The 18,441-nt window shown below is 40.4% G+C and overlaps 3 protein-coding genes across 4 annotated transcripts; all 3 read right to left on the bottom strand.

Annotated features, from left to right (window-relative positions):
• Nucleotides 1-148: 148 nt before the first annotated feature.
• On the bottom strand, nucleotides 149-8,424 carry senp1 (SUMO specific peptidase 1). 2 transcript variants are annotated; one of them, XM_041945672.1, is made up of 18 exons: nucleotides 7,840-8,424; nucleotides 7,510-7,568; nucleotides 7,239-7,420; nucleotides 7,070-7,145; nucleotides 6,757-6,949; nucleotides 6,474-6,612; nucleotides 6,257-6,375; nucleotides 5,360-5,643; nucleotides 5,163-5,226; nucleotides 4,807-4,845; nucleotides 4,627-4,711; nucleotides 4,377-4,517; nucleotides 3,850-3,981; nucleotides 3,509-3,712; nucleotides 3,339-3,418; nucleotides 3,140-3,224; nucleotides 1,459-1,554; nucleotides 149-1,361 (listed from the first exon to the last, which is right to left on the bottom strand). In XM_041945672.1, the coding sequence occupies exons 1-18, from the start codon at nucleotides 7,971-7,973 to the stop codon at nucleotides 1,299-1,301; spliced, it is 2,175 nt and encodes a 724-aa protein (XP_041801606.1). In that variant the 5' UTR covers nucleotides 7,974-8,424; the 3' UTR covers nucleotides 149-1,298. The 2 variants fall into 2 exon arrangements, 1 of the variants encoding a protein (XP_041801606.1); XR_006007159.1 differs by having other exon boundaries at nucleotides 1,309-1,361; nucleotides 1,459-3,224.
• A 2,355-nt stretch (nucleotides 8,425-10,779) lies between these two features.
• On the bottom strand, nucleotides 10,780-14,552 carry LOC121613027 (protein lifeguard 2-like). The gene is made up of 12 exons (XM_041946272.1): nucleotides 14,424-14,552; nucleotides 13,128-13,218; nucleotides 12,885-12,973; nucleotides 12,647-12,711; nucleotides 12,489-12,542; nucleotides 12,350-12,400; nucleotides 12,210-12,249; nucleotides 11,847-11,884; nucleotides 11,660-11,747; nucleotides 11,419-11,514; nucleotides 11,106-11,159; nucleotides 10,780-10,982 (listed from the first exon to the last, which is right to left on the bottom strand). The coding sequence occupies exons 1-12, from the start codon at nucleotides 14,436-14,438 to the stop codon at nucleotides 10,833-10,835; spliced, it is 831 nt and encodes a 276-aa protein (XP_041802206.1). The 5' UTR covers nucleotides 14,439-14,552; the 3' UTR covers nucleotides 10,780-10,832.
• Nucleotides 14,553-15,165: 613 nt separating this feature from the next.
• Nucleotides 15,166-18,086, bottom strand: mfsd5 (major facilitator superfamily domain containing 5). The gene is made up of 2 exons (XM_041946269.1): nucleotides 17,956-18,086; nucleotides 15,166-17,547 (listed from the first exon to the last, which is right to left on the bottom strand). The coding sequence occupies exon 2, from the start codon at nucleotides 17,464-17,466 to the stop codon at nucleotides 16,018-16,020; it is 1,449 nt and encodes a 482-aa protein (XP_041802203.1). The 5' UTR covers nucleotides 17,467-17,547; nucleotides 17,956-18,086; the 3' UTR covers nucleotides 15,166-16,017.
• Nucleotides 18,087-18,441: the final 355 nt, after the last annotated feature.

Below are 18,441 nucleotides of genomic sequence, written 5' to 3' on the forward strand. Positions count from 1 at the left end.
ATTTTTTTTTAATAAAACTTTTTTCACTGTGGTTTGCGTGATTATTACACAAGAGACCATTTGCACTGCATTACACACACACACACACACACACACACATATATATAAAAGATGTAAGATAGACACTTCAAATAAGCCATGACACAGGTCCAGGTTCTCTCATGTTTATCAAATTATCAAACGTGGCAGTTTTTATATCAAACTCAGATGACTTTGAGGTAATACACAAAGAACAGTCACAATACATGAGAACTTATTTCTTAAACAGACTTGATTTCTAGATAAAAATATAGGAAATACGTAAAGAAAAGTATATTACACTGTTCAAGAGGCTGTATATGTTTTAAGTATGTACAAAGTTTAAAATATACGGATTATGGCCAAAAGTTGCTGTCCAACAAAAACTCTGAAATACATAAAATAGACTTTGAACCTTAATTTACAATCTTTTATCAAGACTAATGAGTAAGAATGAAATGGCAAAACTTTTTTTTACCCTGCAGTTTTAGGGTGTAACAGACAGTTTTTGTTACACTTGCAAGTCAGTGGCAAAGTGAGACAACATTCTGTTTTTGTTATGAATCACACTCTGAGGCAATGTCAAATTTGAAGACTTGTGTGCAATTTAATAATCAAATTGAAAAAATAATCCTGCTTCAGGTGAAATGTTCTTATTGTGGAAAAAAAAAGCAGAACAAGTCTCAAGTCAAAGAGACAGACTTTTTGACAAGATGCCATTCAAATTTAAATTTTGCGGGCATTCATATTTTAATGGTAAATCAAATTTCCTTTGCACATACCAGAGTATCAAACATTAACAGTGACACCAAAATGTAGTATTACTGTCCTTATAAAAATGATGCAGCATAATGTGCTCATCTCCCTGTAAGACAAAAACATGTAAACTTTGTATGTCTGCATCAAACTGAACATTGCAGCTCAGAGTATGTAAGTCAGTACAAGTGTGATTTCAAAGACAGTTCTGGCTGGGTGATACAAAACATGCAGTGTTTCAACTGCTTTACTGATGCTCCATGGGCGCACCAAAAAACAAAGTGGAGTACAGTACTGGAGGCAGTGCTTGGTGCTCCAGCATCATCCCATCAGCCAGGATCAGCTGAGGGTTTAGAGGATGCAGAGCAGCAGAGCTGGTTCCTGATTTGATGAGCTGGTGTGCAAGTCTATCCCAGAACAGGACTACCGTTAAGTGGATCCCTCTGTTGGACGTAGCTCGGCCATCGTCTAGTATTTCCAACACTGTGAACCGGCTATACGAGTTCACAATCCTCATACTGACATCACAACAGCTTATGGTTCACAATCTCCCACACCATCCTTCTTCTGAAGTAGGGCATGTGTTTCTGTGAATAAAAGAGAAGTCATGAGCCACTTTTAGGCCACTGTCATGATGATGACCAGTTACTGTACATCTCCTTTGTTGGTGTGGTTTGTGATTACCTGTGTGAATGTGATTGGCTTGTCTTTGGTAATGTAATCTGCATATTTGCACGTGAACATTCCACAGTCGCTACCATTCATCTGCTGTGGGATTTCCTGAGAGTAAAGGACGAATTAAAGATGTTAGTGGACATTACTCTGAGCAAAATGACTCATTAATAGTACATATTTTAACAGGATATTTGATTCATAATAATGATTACCAATTACTGATTTTGCTTTGAAAAAGATAAATAAAAAATAAAATCACAGCATCATGAGACATTTTGTTCTTTATACAGAAATAAGAATAGACATGGATATTGCAAAGTAAAATTGCTTCTTTTCGGCGGGACGGGGAGCAGAGTGGGGCTCAGGTAGCTCCTCCACATACACAGCAATGAACCAGATGAAGTGAAGATAACATGTTACTCAAAACTAACACGTGTCTTCCCAATGACTAGGTGTTTCCAGCCAGAAAGTTATGTCTCTTGGCCATTTTCACTTCAATTAGGCGCTTTTGGTAGCCATCCACAAGCTTGTTTGAATCTTTGACCACTCCTCTTGACAGAATTGGTGCATTTCAGTTAAATTTGTTGGCTTTCTGACATGGACTTTTCTTCAGCATTGTCCACATGTTCTCTATAGGGTTTAAGTCAGGACTTTGGGAAGGCCATTCTAAAACCCTAATTCTAGCCTGATTTAGCCACTCCATTACCACTTTTGATGTGTGTTTGGGGTCATTGTCCTGTTGGAACACCGAGCTGCACCCAAGACCCAACCTTCAGGATGACGATTTTAGGTTATCTTGAAGAATTTGAAGGTAATCCTTCTTCTTCATTATCCCATTTACTCTCTGTAAAGCACCAGTTCCACTGGCAGCAACAGTGGAAACAGCTCCAAAGCATTATACTATCACCACCGTGCTTGACGGTAGGCATGGTGTTCTTGGGGCTAAAGGCCTCACCTTTTCTCCTCCAAACATATTGCTGGGCATTGTGGCCAAACAGCTCGATTTTTGTTTCGTCTGACCACAGAACTTTCCTCCAGAAGGTCTTATCTTTGTCCATGTTATCAGCAGCAAACCTCCGACGAGCCTTAAGGTGCCACTTTTGGAGCAAGGGCTTCCTTCTTGCACGCCAGCCTCTCAGTCCATGGCAATGCAAAACAGACCCCAACTGTATGTGTGTGTGTGTGTGTGTGTGTGTGTGTGTGTGTGTGTGTGTGTTTAAACAGACGGTGACTAACTCTGGTAACTTCTCTAAAAATATCCAGTGAAATCTTTCGTTTACCACTACTTTAAAACTAACAACTACTTAACCATAACTTCATAAGAGCTTTACACAAAATTTAGAGATTCATTTACAAATAGCTGATGCAACATAATCCTGTACATTCTGTATAACTACAAAAGTGGTACAAATTAAATATCTTAAATGTAATGTAAAACAGCAATATCATGATAAATAAAATTAGTCCACTGGTATCAATACTGCAATGTAGCACAGACCAGGACAAGCTGACCAAGCCTGGAGGCACTGCTAGCTCCAATGGCTATAACCTGCAACCTTCTGCTGGTAATTGTGCTAATAATTGAAACCCATCCAAAATTCCTAAACGCATACAGTTTGATGACACAGCATGGCATGGAACAACAGAAAGACCACCTAACGTTCTTCACCCTCACATGTGTAGGACTTACATTGCACTTCTTGCTGTGGAGAGTCCAGCCTGAGGTATCCAGTTCTTTGCATTTCTTGTCCTTACTTTCCTGTTGCAGGTAGTCACTGTGGAAACAAAATGAATATCTTTCTATACACTTTGATGGCTCATGAAAATCAATTTGCAGGAGCTACATTTAGCTCTCAAAATATACGAACATATCTGATACTGAAACTTACAACAATATTCTGCATGCTTCATCATTGTTTCCTCCCATAGAATCAAAGTACAGGATAGCCTTTTTGCGGAAATCCACCACCTGCGAGAAAGAGTTGCACAATAAGAAAACTGCAATGTAAGTCCCAAGAATGTGACTTCCAGGTTCACATTTATGGTCATTATCACTTACAGAGAGGCACCAGTGTACCCCCAAGTGGACAGGAACCAACAGGATATCTTTAGAAAAGATGTCCATCTTTTTGGTCCAGCGGCGGACAGCAGAGTAGCCACTGCTACGCAGCTTGGGATAGAAAAAAGTGTTGAATGTATTGACTGATGGCAGGCTGGGGTCCTTGCTGCGCTCAACCAGCAGGTTCATGTAAAAGTTGATCACCTGAAAGATTAAGGAGGAATAATTTCAGTCACCGGGACAGGCACTACTGTATGGCTCAGTTGTGCCACAATTATTACATGTAAAATATAACCATGGTCATGGTCACCGATTTCACCTTGAGGATACTGTGTACTCACCTCATCATTGAGCCAGTTGAGGTTGTTGAGGGTCAGCAGGTCTTTGCGTGTGAGGCTGAGGCCAAAACCTTCACTTAATACTTCATGGTAACTACCTCCTCTGAGCACCCTGTTCACCTCAGCCTCCATTTCCTTAATAGAAAGATACAGCATACACACGAAAAAGCAGGGAAAATTAACCTAACCTGTATATTTGTTACACATGAATTATGTGTAAAAAAAAACAAACAAAAAAAAAATGCTGATGGAAGCCCAGCAGAAACACATAGTCAATACTTGTAACATCCTGTATTATTCTGAATTCTCATTCTTTAATTAGTTCTGACCTCAGAAAAGCAAATCCACCACTCAGGCAGACATTTAGTCAGTCTTTACTTTCAACTGCTTTACTACTTTTTAAAAGGAAGATATTAGAAATTCAGAAATACATGATTTTCTAAATGAGAGCAAGTCTCTTTGGGTGGGTCATCTTAATAAATTCCATAAATGGTAAACACTGCATGCACATTAAGAGACAATGGCCACACCTCTGTGAGTTCAGGGAATTCTGGCTTCTCTTCCAAAGGCTTTGGTTCTTCTATCACAAGAGTCAAAGGAACCTCTTTCTCCAAAGGAACCCGAACATGGACCTCCACATCTGGGCTACGTTGCCCCTCTTCAGACAGGCGCTGGGAACCAGCAATAACATGACACAAGTTAGTGGGGTAAAAAGAGGTCAAGAAGCAACACATGTGACAAAACTGAATCTGAAAGATGGCTGCAATGGTGCCCACTCACCTGTCGCAGCAGCTGGGCAGCCAGTGCCTCCTGCTCTTCTATCTGTCTCCGTCGCTCTCTCGCTCGAGAGTCATACATACTAGTCCTACAGAGACGAAAAATACATGATTTCCTCTATTCAACACTGTATCAGTGAACAGTGGATCAATTATATAATTTAACACTCTGGAGTCTACTTACAGTTCTTTGATCCATAACTCAGCTTGGAAACATGGCACACTGTAAAGACAGAGAAATATGCTACTGTGCATACAAATAAAATATGTGAGCTGACCCTTTGTTGACTTAAGTCATTGTTTTTATTCCAACTACTCACACTTAAGTATCACAGACTCAATATGGTGTGTTCATATGAATTCACTTCACATTGAAATTACTAATGAACTCTACAGCGTCCAGCATGAAATGTTTAGATGTGTACATCTTTGACCGTGCTTGCGCGTAACGTGTAATCATATTACACATTACTATTAATAATGTTGATTTTGATAAAACAATGTAAGATACAAAATACCAAGAATGACTGAAATACTAACCTTGAGCCATCTTGTTTTATACCCTTTTGCTCATGTACAATAATTACAGAGTCACCATCATGAGCTGCAAGAAAAGACAAGGAGATTACAACCCAAGAAGAAACATAGAAGCAAACATATTCCATTCACTTATGGTATCCCATTACACAATGCCTATATTTCCATGAAGTGTACACACAAGTGGGTGAGAACTGTACCTGATGACTGTGTGTCCTGAGAGGAGTTATCCTGCAGAGCAGATGGTGAGGGAGCTGATGTGAGAGTAGCTGCTCTGCTGGAGCTGAGGTCTGTGTCCAGAGACCACGTCTGGGTCCCTGGCCTGTTGAAGGTCCCCAATGGGCTGTGGAGGTTGCTGGAGCTCTGGCTAGACATGCCCCTGGGGCTGGGGGGACTGCTTGGTGCCTCTGAAGTTCCTCCTGCTGCTGACCCAGTGGGGGAAGAGAACTGTAACAGTCTGCGGCTGGTGGTCAGGAAGCTGGTACTGATGAGAAAAAGACAGGGGTTAAGCACAGCACAGTCAGGTAATAAAGGATAGATACATAACTATTAAAATGTACTTATCATCAAAATTCACTACCCTAAATGTAGGGGGAGTTTGTGATTGTAGTGAAGCTGCACAAAGTTGTAGTTGTGTTCCTTGCATGCCAGTTCCATTAACAAAATCCATATGTACATGAAACTATCATTGAATATCCCTCAACTAGGCAAACCAGTGAACGAAAGATGGATTAGGCTCAATGACTACCTTTGTGCATATACTAATATTGTTCTGTTGTTGTGAAATACAATCATGATTTAACTTCACTGATTCAGAAATTTCTTTTGAAATCTCTCTCTGATATCTGAAGGAAACTCATTGCAAGTAATTACTTGTTTAATCTGACATTCCAGGCTAAACAGAGGCTGGAATTTTCGATACAGTCCTGCTTTCGAGTTAAAATGCTTCTGGAGCCCCCCACTGGCCTGTGACTGAATTCTGGCAGTATTCCTTCTGAAATTCCCCCCATAACTCTGCATCCATTTACACATTTCATTAATTCAGCACAGTTCAATATGGCATTGTTAAAATCTACAGCATTTGTATGGATACGTACAAATCTCTGTGTGACCTCACGATGGTGTGTGAGTTGCCGTTGTGCAGGAACGACGACTGACCACCAGAGACCATGGTCAGAAGCTGCCTGTAGACCTCCTTCTCCTCTTCAAGAACAGACTGGGCAAGCACAGAGGAGAACCATGAAGTCAACTAAGATATGCAACAACTGATTTAGAAGGAATCACATGGTGCCAATTACTATCCTGATGTCTGACCTCCTGTGCTGTGCATTGGGGCCTGACCCTGTGTACACGGCCAGATGAGGTGCTGTGTGTTGGGCTCTGTACCACTTTGATGGGAAAGGTCTTCTCATACATGCTGGTGCAGGAGCTGCTTGCCAATCCACTACATGAACTGCAGAAACAAAATGACAGGGTGGTAATCAAGCATCATCTGACAATAGTTCACACCATATAATTATACATTGCGTAACAGAAACCAATTCTTGAAATGGGGAATGTTTTGTTTTACAGGCAAAAACCAAGATATAAAGCATACCTTGGCATTCCATATGGTCGGAGGTTTAGGGGCCTGCCTAACCGTGGAGAGGGGTGCAATTCAGGGGTGATGGAGTTTGGCAAGTTGAATGAGTGCCCATTTGTTTTTGGCACTTCGCGATGTGTCGGACTCATGCACACTTGTCGTCTACAGACTTTTGATCCCATAATTGACTTCTCATTACGAAAGCATTCTAAGGTTGGGGAAAAAAACGGTAAGTAATAATTAACTTATCTCCAAGAGCTTAAAGCCTCTACAAGCACTATCAACCTTGATGCAAAGGCTTATACAATGCTTTAAGTGATAATCTTACCTGATTTGGATGATTTCCACTCCAAAGTGGTGGAGGGAGCAGCGAACGTCTCATCCAGAGAGTTCCTTTCAACAATCTTGAAAACCAAACACATACGTGACATCTTTAAATAAAAGGCAAAAATGTTTTGACATTACCTACAGTAAGGCCCCAAAAATGAATTCCTTACCGGTCTTCCTGCCCAGACGGCTGCTGATGTTGAGGGCTGTGGTTCTCCGGGTGGGGGACCAGGGGAGGCAGGCAGTATATTTCTCAAGGTAGGACTCACATTGTTCCTCATCCATGTAGCCACAATGGAGCTATGAGTCTTCACCCCTTCAGCTGCAGTCTTGACTGAATCAATAAGATCCCCTTGAGAAAACAGACAACACAATAAGTAAGCTAATGCTGATTTAACTATATCCTCACACTATATCAGAGAATAAAGAGTCAATATTTACCCATTCGAGACTTCTTTATCATTAAGCCATCTTGGTCGACGTTATGTCCATCTTCCAAACTTAAGGAGAAAACAGATTGGTGCTTGGCAGTTAATAACACATTCCATTAATTTCGAAAAACTCTAAATATACTATTTTCCTCAAACTCTAACAATTGGTTGAAACACTAAATGATGGAGACGATGAATGGTGGTTCTACAGAAATGGCGATTACACTGAGTCAATAAATAACTTAAAAGCAACTTGGGGTCCGTTAAATTCCGTGTCTTTTTAAACACACCGACTTTTGATTACGCGCTCTCCATTGAATAACGCAGTTACAGCTCATACCATTCAACTGGTCTTTTCCTCCTCATCTGACCATCTCCCGGTGCCCGGTGTGCATCAGAGTTCTCCGCAGCTGGTACACCATTGCGAAGATTGGCAAAGCTTGTTTCTATCCATTCGTAGATTTTATTCAGCATGGCTCAAAAGTTTTAGAAATAACGCCGCTGGTTTAAAGATAAATCGATATAGCTGCTGCTCTACCTGTCAATATAGTCAAACCAAATGAAGCTAATGCGCTTCATTCGACTGGGGCAGGTTGGCTGAGGCTACTTCAAAGGCTAACACTCCACACAAATATCATTTTTCTTCCCCACGAAACGAGCTAACCGTTAGCTAGTTAGCGGAGAATTACCAAGTTGCCTAGCTAGCACACTATGCTAACTACCTTGCTAGCTAACGTTGTTAGCTAAACGGCTAATTTATGGAAGTATGTTTAAATTCCAATAGGAATGCGGTAAGTCGCAACCAACGCGTTCGAAAAAACGACTTTCATTTTCAGTCACCCCTAGCTCATTTATATATCCTTAACGTGACTTTAAATTACATATAAACTCGTTGAAGAATATTATCTCCCGCTTCTTCCTCATTCAAAACCACAACATGGCTGAACAGGGCGCTCAACCATCGCACAACGTGATTGGATGACTGGAAGCTGTAAGTCTGAGTGTACTCGAGATTTACTGGTTGATTGTAGACTGGTGGAGACCATTTAATATAACGTCACACTCACCGGCATGAACTTCCGAGCCCAATTTGTTGTCTCTCACATATAGACTCATGCATTAAGCGTTAGCCTACTTTATCACAGGTCGATCTGAGCTGTTCTGATTTTCAAATTCTGCTTCTTGTGAGAAATAATTAAAGGACACCTATATTTATGGCACACATACGGTAGTAAAGTGTGCTCACATCTCAATTATATTTAGGCAGAACATATTATAATAGATTTTGAGTATATCCCTTCACTCTGTAACCAGTTAAATTGACAGGCAGCAGAAATAGAAACCTGGAGGAAAACCTGTTCAGTTAAAAGCAGGTAGCTACATGCTGCATACGGCCAAATGTATTTACTAATGAAAGTTAAAAAATACAAAAAACAGGCAGCAAGTGAGGAGGCCCAGGCAGATCACTAGTTCAGCTGTGTATGGGCAGACATGGTGCATTACCTGCCCAAGCAGCACCACATGACCTTTATGCCCTATAAATACCATTATTATCTACCTGAACTAATTTGTGTGGACTAAAGAGCCAGAGGAAAAACTGAACACACAGCAATATATAAAGGCAATGTTGACAAGCATATATTACTATGATTATGATGAATTCTGTGTTCACAAATCAATTGATTAGAACAGAGAATAGAAGGGAATAGAAATAGACTTATGGCTTCAAAACAAGTATAGAGGAAAAGGAAACTTAATTTACAGCTGAAATAATCACAAACATATTTAATCTGAAGGCCAGAGTGCTGGTAAATAGGCACACAAATAGGAACTGCATGATATTTTAATGATGATGTTTAGGCTAAAAAATATGAAACTGAAATTAAGCTTTGTCCTAAAAGTTGCATAATTCCATTTTTTTTTATTAAATCCTTGTGTTATATGGTGTTTTACAAGAGTAACAGACAAAAAAATGAGAGTAACATAGAGGAGTTAAAGCATATTTTATTTATTTAATCAGAGAGAGCCAGTGAGTGAATTCATACAGGTTCACCATTTAATAAATTAACAATACAATAACACCAATGCTACGGTGAAATGCAGGGTGCTCTAAAACAATATACTGCATCAATATCATCAAATTAAGCTAATCCAAGGACACTTTAGATGACTTAGAAATTCATTTCAAGCTTCAAACTCACCATTTTATCTCACACAATTTCTGAAATATATCATTCTGTCATAAAAAAATAAACTTCAGAAGTCATGAAATATAGCATTCAAGCCCCTCAACAAATGCAGGCCTTATCAAAACTTACCATAAATTCATGCATGTATGGCACTGTTTGTATGTATTTAATGTTTATATTCAATTATGTCACCCCTTCAAACTAAGTGTGTAAGTTTGTTCAAACAAAATATCTTGCATGAAAGAAATAGTCTAAACAATTTCCATTCAAAAGACTTCACGTTCAAACACGCATATTAGACAAAAAATAAACACTGCAACAATGTAAAGACAATAAATGACAGCCTCATAGTTAAATGGGAAAAAATCAATAAGTGAACTATACTGTACACTAACAAATCAAGGCATAAATGAGTAGCAGCATCCCAAATCCAAACAATAACATTTTCAGATTGTCATTCAAAAAGCCAGAAAAACATGTCACCTACTCTCTAAAGAGACTTTCTTGTAATTCACAGTATGGAGACAACATTGGATATGATTGAGAACACAAGAAAAGTCTTTTTTAAAGTAACAGTTGTGCTTTCATTCACTAAATCGGTGCCCACAGCAATAGTTCAATGATGGGATGACCATATACTTGGCATAGTTAGGGCTTTTTTTAAGATTCATGCATAATGTATTACAGATAGCTCTTAAAGAGCATTGACATCTATTTCATTGCAGGAGATTTGTGATATCTAGGCAGGCATGGATATAACGACGCCCATACAGCTTCAGATGAACACTGACAGTTATGTTTTATCTACCTTAAATGGAGGGCAATCACGGATGACCGAATGCATCTGGCTGGTAAAGCTAGTAAGCTAACTCCATGGCGTGGGTTCACAACATGCCAGAGAGGAGGGAAAGATTATTGACATTTTGGATGTGAATACCGACATACGTCTATGTACATTAGAGCTGTACAAGAAATTCACCAAGTATTCATCATCTTTTCAGTATCAGGCAAAAAAAACAAAGCTGTTCCAATTGGAACCACTGTCATCACAATCACCAAAATTTGAAAGGATTATTTTCTTGTCTGCCTAAATTGCCATACTGGTGCATCCCCTCTCTGTATGTAAGAAAGGTGTGGTGATGGTTTACTCCCGTTTTGTTCCAAAGATTTGGAGGAAGAAGGAGAAGATGTAGATGATATCTAGGTAGATGTTGAGAGTGGCAAAGACATACTCCTCTGGACTCATGGTGTAGCGCTTGTTCCCCATGAGGAGCTGGGTGTCAAATGCCAAAAACTGCAAAAGAAAATAAAACAGCAAATAGGACATCTTTTTCTTTGTTTCTGATTCTGATACAATAGAGTCTACAATATATGAGAATTTCTATCAACAATAGCTTGAGAGTGCCTGTATTCTTACCATGGTAAACAGTATGGCTCCCAAGGCAGCGTAGATGGCATCCAACCAGGGTACCTAAATGGCAAAAATTACTTGATTAGAAGTGATTCCAGTATTTACATCACCACATGAAATGTACACTATGTAACAGCTGAATGCATATAATGGTACAATTATTAAATATGATCTCAATTTAGAGTTGAGTCTACATTTTTCTGTCAATTTACATTCCTATTTGATCTAACTATATGCTGGTTGTCTGAAAATCGTGAACATTTCAAACTTACATGACACACAGCAAGTGTAATACTTTCATCTGGATAGTCATACTTACATATTGAAAGGGGAGGACGAGTGCCAGCACCAGTCCCGAGATGAACATGACCATGCAGAAGACAAAGAGCACGCCTTGGTATGATGTCACGTCAAACTGGATGGAGAAAGCGCATGAAATCAAACCTAAATACGTTCAACCAGCAGTGTACAAGCTGGCACACGTGAATGGTTTTCACTCTCAATACAGTTTATCAGATAATAAGTAAAGTACAGAAAAGAAAAAATGTTAATTTCCTTACCTTCGTTTGGAAGCTGAAGATGGTGACCAGGAGACAGACTGCTGCTGTGATGCCCAGACACATCACCACTGACTTGGTGTTATAGTAGCTAGTAAAACAAGAAACATGCTATCATGCTAGGTCTAAAGCAGCAAGACTCAATGTAAAGTAATACAAGACAGTCACATAAGCAAACCGAAAAGTGTACCTGGACAACATCCCTGTCATGTAGGAGAGTGACAGGGTCTGTAACAGGATATATGAGAGTCATGTGAAAATGCAGACATTTGTTAAAATCTCTTTGGACAAGTCGTAATTGGAGAGCATTAACTTTTATAAAAAATACATTCCAAAAGTTGTTTTAGATCATTGTAACTGTTAACTTGCAACTATTTGTGGAGAGAAAGTAACATATTAACAAATAGTGTTATGAATGTAGTGTTTGCAATTCTAAACCTCAGTTTGTAGGTTTGATTTGAAAACAGTGCTCATTTAATGAAGAATAAGGAAAATTCAGTCCATAAATAAAAATGTTTATTCAGAACATAGCAAATTTCTGCCTTGTACTTACAAAGATGGCAAGCAGAATCAGATTCCATGGAAACTGTCGCCTGTAGGGATGAGTATAAGACTGAAGCTTCAAGACTGTAGGTGATTTAATTGTGTTTTTTTTTAATGCTGTATCTTTCATTTTAAAAACTTTTAACTTACCGTGGTGCAGAGCAGCAAGATAGGGTCAGATATGTGACAAAGAACACAGCACTGTTAAACAAAATAAACATTATTAGATATTTTTTTAGAACTGACATCAACAGGTACCTGTGTATTACTTACAACACATGGTACTTACTAAGAGGCCCAGTACCACCCAGGGTTGGTTTGAATGTAGTCCTTCACAGGGGCACTAAAATGAACATAGTCTTAAGTAAGTACAATACCAAGTGAATTTTATCAGAATAACACATTCTATATATTGTTAAACATGGAAAAGATTAGACTAACGCTCACCAGAATGTGAAAAGAGCCACAATAGCGAGAGTGACCAAAAGCTGGATCATCAAGATGGCGTACACCTAAAAGAAAGCAGGTTAGAGTCAAAAAAGATTGCATGATTGTACATCTACTGGTATGTGCTGGTCAGTCCTTTAATGTTTATCAATGTTCTTTTGACATCAATAATCAGTGAAACACAACATTCATAACAGAGCCAATACTGTAACCAATGTGATGATAAAGCTTTTGATACCTTACGGATGAAGACCCTCCTGATGTTGCGATCATCCCAGGTGAACTCTGTGAGCATCTCAACATCATTGTAGCACGGAGCACTGGTGCCTGGAGAACACTTGGTGGTTTTAACTCACAATGCCAGCGTATACTTATGTAATCCCAACGCTACCACATCATTCCAAAACGTGATGAACATTTTATTTAAATAATGACACACTAACTTCATGATTACATATAGAGGCACATGGTGTTGTCATACCTGCAGTGGCTTCCTCATAGGTGGGAGGAGCTGGTGACACTAAGTCCTGTCCACTGGAGGAGCCATTAGTGGTCTTGTTCGCAAGTAACAGCTAAAAGGACAAAAGATGAACAATTTGTTATCTTTCAGATTACAGTCTATTTCTCATTTTAGGTGAAAGTAAATCAATATTTTAAGAAAAAAAAAATTCCCCACATTTAACCTGAACTTTAAATGTCCAGTCTTGAGTGAGTTTGTGAGTAAAGTTGTTTAACTAGTTTAATTAGTGTCATATAACACACACAGTACATACATAACTCTCTCCCTGAATATATACAGTTGTAAACATTTATACACATATAATGCATACACTTAACCATCTCCAGCACCTCCACCTCAACTGAAACTTCAGCTCACAGCACTGATAGTGTCACTCTCAACTGACGTGAACTGTTGTTAATAATTTACACTTCAACAAATACATCAACGACTTTAACTTCAAATTTGACAACAAATAAACTTTAAGCCCATTTAATTATGGATATGTTCACATAGTTAGACGCAATTGATATACAGTAGCTAGGCTACAGTTAGCGCCACTTTGTGCCCCGCGTTGTTATTAGCATAGATTCCGGTCACAGAGCAGCAGTTTCTCGTAGATAAGTAGCTAACCAGCTAGGTCATAAAATAAACAATAATAAAAAAACATAGAAGTGTTCTACTATATTGAATTCTCAATAACTGTTCTATCCGTCTGGAAGAAATAATGTGACTGGGGGTATGTTACAGCAGCGTTTAATAGAAGTATTCACCAGGGCTACGGACAGAGATGGGTTGTCATGGTGACGCAACATGGTTAGAAAGCGGTGACGCACTTCACTCACTTAAACTCAGGTAGCCTAACACTGAACAGCTTAGCACTGAACAACACAAAAAATATATGTCAGAATGAATGAAAAATGACTGCAGGATTCAGATAGCATTAATAAACTACTCTGCGTAACAGCTCTTGAATCCTGTGGGATTTTGTGGGTAGGAATACTACGCTACGGGACAAAAATCCTCAGACATTAAAAACCACGACCCAAGGTCGAGTTATCTTTCATTAAAATTACTAACTCCGGTAGTATTCACAACTGGACACCCAGCATTGCTGTCAAGCTTAAAGGGATGGAGTAGGCAGGCGTAACAACTGTTACATAACAATCTCGGCCCCATACAGAAACTCCAAATACAGAGCTGTTTCTCATTGCCGTAATGAACTGTAGATGAGGACAGAAAGATTAACTGAAAGGCATGATTAAAGCGAGATCATACCTTGCCCTGTGTCATTATGGCCCTCTGTCGTCCTGCAGTAGCGTGTGTTGTTCTGTATATCAACAGTCAGTGGGGCTCTGATGTCTCCTTTCTGAATAATGTAGTTCTTGCAGAGTCGAGCTGAACTGTGAGAAGGGACCTTTGACTGATAATGCTCCTCTTGCCTGCTCGGACTGAACACCCTCTGACGGTGTTGTGATGTAATCCCAAAACAACACAGTCAAGACTCGTGCAGATACCCCTCCCTCACCCACAGAGGGATGTTCTAGCAGCATCCAGGTGAAGCTGCACCATAGAGAAAATCTGGGACTGTACCACAGCACCAGGAAAATGGGGAGGATGGAAGCCTGTTTAGAGAGATCTAGAAATATGGTCTGCAGCAAAGCTGAGAGGGGGGAATTGCAGGGGCTAAAATATTGTGAAAATTCCAGATTTACAACTCAGACCAATGCCAGTTAAAATGTTTTCTGTGAATTTAAATAGCTGTCTCACATTTCACTTATCTGGAACACAAGTTGTATTTTTTTAATGATTCAGAATGGTTCAGAATGAGACTTTAATGCTGTTTTGTTAATTTTGAATTATATCAAAAAGTAGTTACAATCTGCTTGGGCAGTGTTTACTGGGAATATATTTTCCCTTTAATACAATTTGATTATTGCACCATTTTGAAATATTTGGAACCCCCAACTGATACTACTGAATAGAAGTTATAAAACATCAATATGCCACAAAACAGAAATCCAATCCAATATAACATGAAATATATTATATGATATATATTGTACATGTTCACTCTTATTTAAAAGTGTCAAGAACAGAAATATTAACACATTACAGAGTAAATATCCTGTGTACAAAGGAGGAAAAGGCATTCAAAGAAAAAATGTACCTAATGGCTGCTCTTTTCATTAAAAATACACAGATGCTGGAAAAAAACAACAACAAAGAAATCAAAGCATTGTGGAAGAAGTACTGCAGGAACTGACATTCAGATACTGGTCTCAATGTTAGTCATGACTTTATTTCTTTGGACATTCATTGAGCTCTCTGTAAACTCACATATATTCACATCAGTTTATAAACATATGATGAAAATACTACATTACTGATCATCAAGGGGATACTGACAGGTGACATTATATCCTGTCAAACACATGACCCCATCTCCCTATAGGTGGACACGATGAGGCAATAACATGTTATATGGAATAGGTAATGGAATGATACAGGACTTTTGGATATGTCTGACAAAGCTTCCAGAAATTTACTTGACAAATGAAGGTGGATATGGCCATGTTTCCAAAGCATTCATACACAGATAGGATTAGTACCCCGCCCTCCCAAAGAAAACATCAGTAACAAAAACAAAAAAGTAACATGGCAAACATATAAAAATTTTAATTCAATTGAGTTTTAATCTACCAGAACACCTGATTTGGACTTTGATTTTCTTCACTGACATATTTGGTATAATGTACACTTATGACTACTCCAGTGGAACACATGAGGTTTCTACTTTCAGATACACAAAACTGGCACAATACATTTGAAACCAGTCAAGTATGAATGGATATGTATGTAGTCTAGCTCCTCAGTACATCTCCCCCTCCCCTCTGGTTCCTTCCAGTCTCAAGTCTGTATCGTTTCTGCCCAGAGTGAACAGACTGACAACAGCCATCAATGCTGCCAGCATCATGACTGCACAGCCTCCAAACATGTGTCTGGTGCCGCTGCCACCTTCTCCTCCACCTGTTCCTGACATCTCCCCATGGAGCGCCAGCAGCCCGAGGCAGGCCAGCAGGTGCAGAGGCAGCCGGAACCAGGCCAGCACACCAGCCCGCTTCTCCTCTGGGATCACCCTGCCCTGGAGAAAGCTGACTGCAGGGAAGTAGAGGCCACAGGCTAGCTCCAGTAGCAGGAAGGCCAAAAAGGATTCATGGGGTCTAGGCTGGCCAGGGGCAGTGGAAAAGGTCAGCATGAAGAGGGAGAAGAAGGCCATCAGCACAGCCAGGCAGAGAACATGGCCAGGCTGTAGACGGTAGCGTGTGGAGGTGGCTAGGCGGTACAGCAAAGAACCGGCCATGCTGGCAGCCATCAGGCAAGAGAATACTATTCCCAACGGAGGCCCATGAGGGTCCAGTACTGGGGTCCACAGGAAAACAAAAATATATAGGACACTTTCAAACAGAGCCTGCACTCCACCCAAGAGCATGACTCTCCTGTCTGACAACAGACAGCGCAACCCATCATGGCAGCTGCGTGAGAACCGGGCCCTTGCAGACAAACGGGTCACACCTCCATTTGGAGTGCCAAGAAGCAGTGTTTGTTTGTCCCCTTCAGAACCTTCTTCTGCCTCTTCCTTGCCCCAGTCTGTTAGCACAACCCAGCCACAGCATGCCAGACAAGGAACAGCCAGGAGAAAGGGAGCCACCGGCCCCAGGTGGAGCCACTCAGCCAGCAAGTTAGCCACCAACCCTGCTCCAACAGCAAGCCCATGGTTCCAGGTAGCAGCTTTGGTGAAGGTGCTAGGGATCCACTCCTTGGGAAAATCGTGGACATCTACGTGACGGTGCACGTACCAGGCCTCAAAAGTGGTGGCGAGCAGGGATGTGGACAGACCCCCCAGGACCCGACCCACAATTAACACAAAGTAGTCTCTTGACAGCTTGGTGAGACAACAAGCAGAGTACGACAAGCAGAAAAGAAGACATGTCTGTCTGCGGCCCAAGACTTGAGGGAGCCAGCCTGAAAAAGGAGCAAACAGAACACAGGAGGCCAAGCCACACACATATAAGATGGCTATTTGGGATTCCAGGAAGCTGTAGTGGCGGTACAGTTTGTAGAGGTAAGGACCCTGGAGCCAGTCTGCCCACAAAGCCAAAAGGTATGCCCGGAGGAATATACTCTGGAAACGACGGAAAACTGGGTTGGCCACAGCAGTAGGGGCAGACTGAGGTGGGGTGAGGCGGCGTGCTGTGAGCTCGAGGGCAACACACAGGGCAATCAGGAAAATGATGGCAAGATATGCTGTCACCAACATGGTGTGATAAACTGCACCCACTTGAGGTCAAACCTGAGGTCCTGGGGTGTTTTCAATACCTCTCCCTCTTTTTCTCAGCACCTGTGGAGAGACAAAGTGAACAAGTAGGCTTGAATGTACAGAAAGAAGGGTACGCTACCACTGAATAATTTTATATCTTGTAATTCGCCATGCTAATTCATAGCTAACATGGCTAACAAGCTTTTACTTTCAGGAATTTAGCAATTCAACAAAAGCGGCATTGACAAGTAACTACTCGACCGCAGCAAAGTAAGCTGTATCAATGCTGGAAAGCTTGATTAGCGACGATTTAGTTTCTATAACTTACGTAATTGATAGTGCCTTAACGTATCCCAATACTATTGTTATTTAGCTAACGCTAGCCTACAAGCTAACCGGCTACTAACGTTTAGATAAAATCGTTTTAACTTGCTTGACTATCCGACAATCATACTTTACCATAGTACTCTACTATGTGATGTATCTTACCGTGCCGTTTGACAGCGGTCCCATGTTAGTTACACGACGGAGAGAAGTGATAACATAAAACACAACTATGTAAAATACATGGTAGTTAAGCGTGCCTTCAGCAAACAGACCATCCACTTCCGGGATCTATATTTCACCACGAGGTGGCAGCCCCACGTTGCTTTTTGATTTCCAGGATATAGAGAAAGTTGTTCCATGTTGTTCCGTGTTGCAACTTCCTCGGAGGGCCCTCTCATGGCTGGATTTTTCGTAGTTTCTAACAGTACATTATTTGAAGTAACTAGTGCCTGAAAAATGCTTTGTATTATTGCCTTCTGATGAAATAGGCACACATACTCCAATATTGTACAGACATGTAGAGGATGTTATGATGGTAATGGACTGCGTTGTTGTACTCCAACACAGATTTGTAGCTACGAAGGCATTCTGTCTTTTAAGTGGCTCTAACATGCACGCACTACACTTTCTGTTGCATTGCTTATTTCT

This window comes from Chelmon rostratus, chromosome 10, assembly GCF_017976325.1.
Source record: "Chelmon rostratus isolate fCheRos1 chromosome 10, fCheRos1.pri, whole genome shotgun sequence".
Classification (NCBI taxonomy): Eukaryota; Metazoa; Chordata; class Actinopteri; order Chaetodontiformes; family Chaetodontidae; genus Chelmon; species Chelmon rostratus.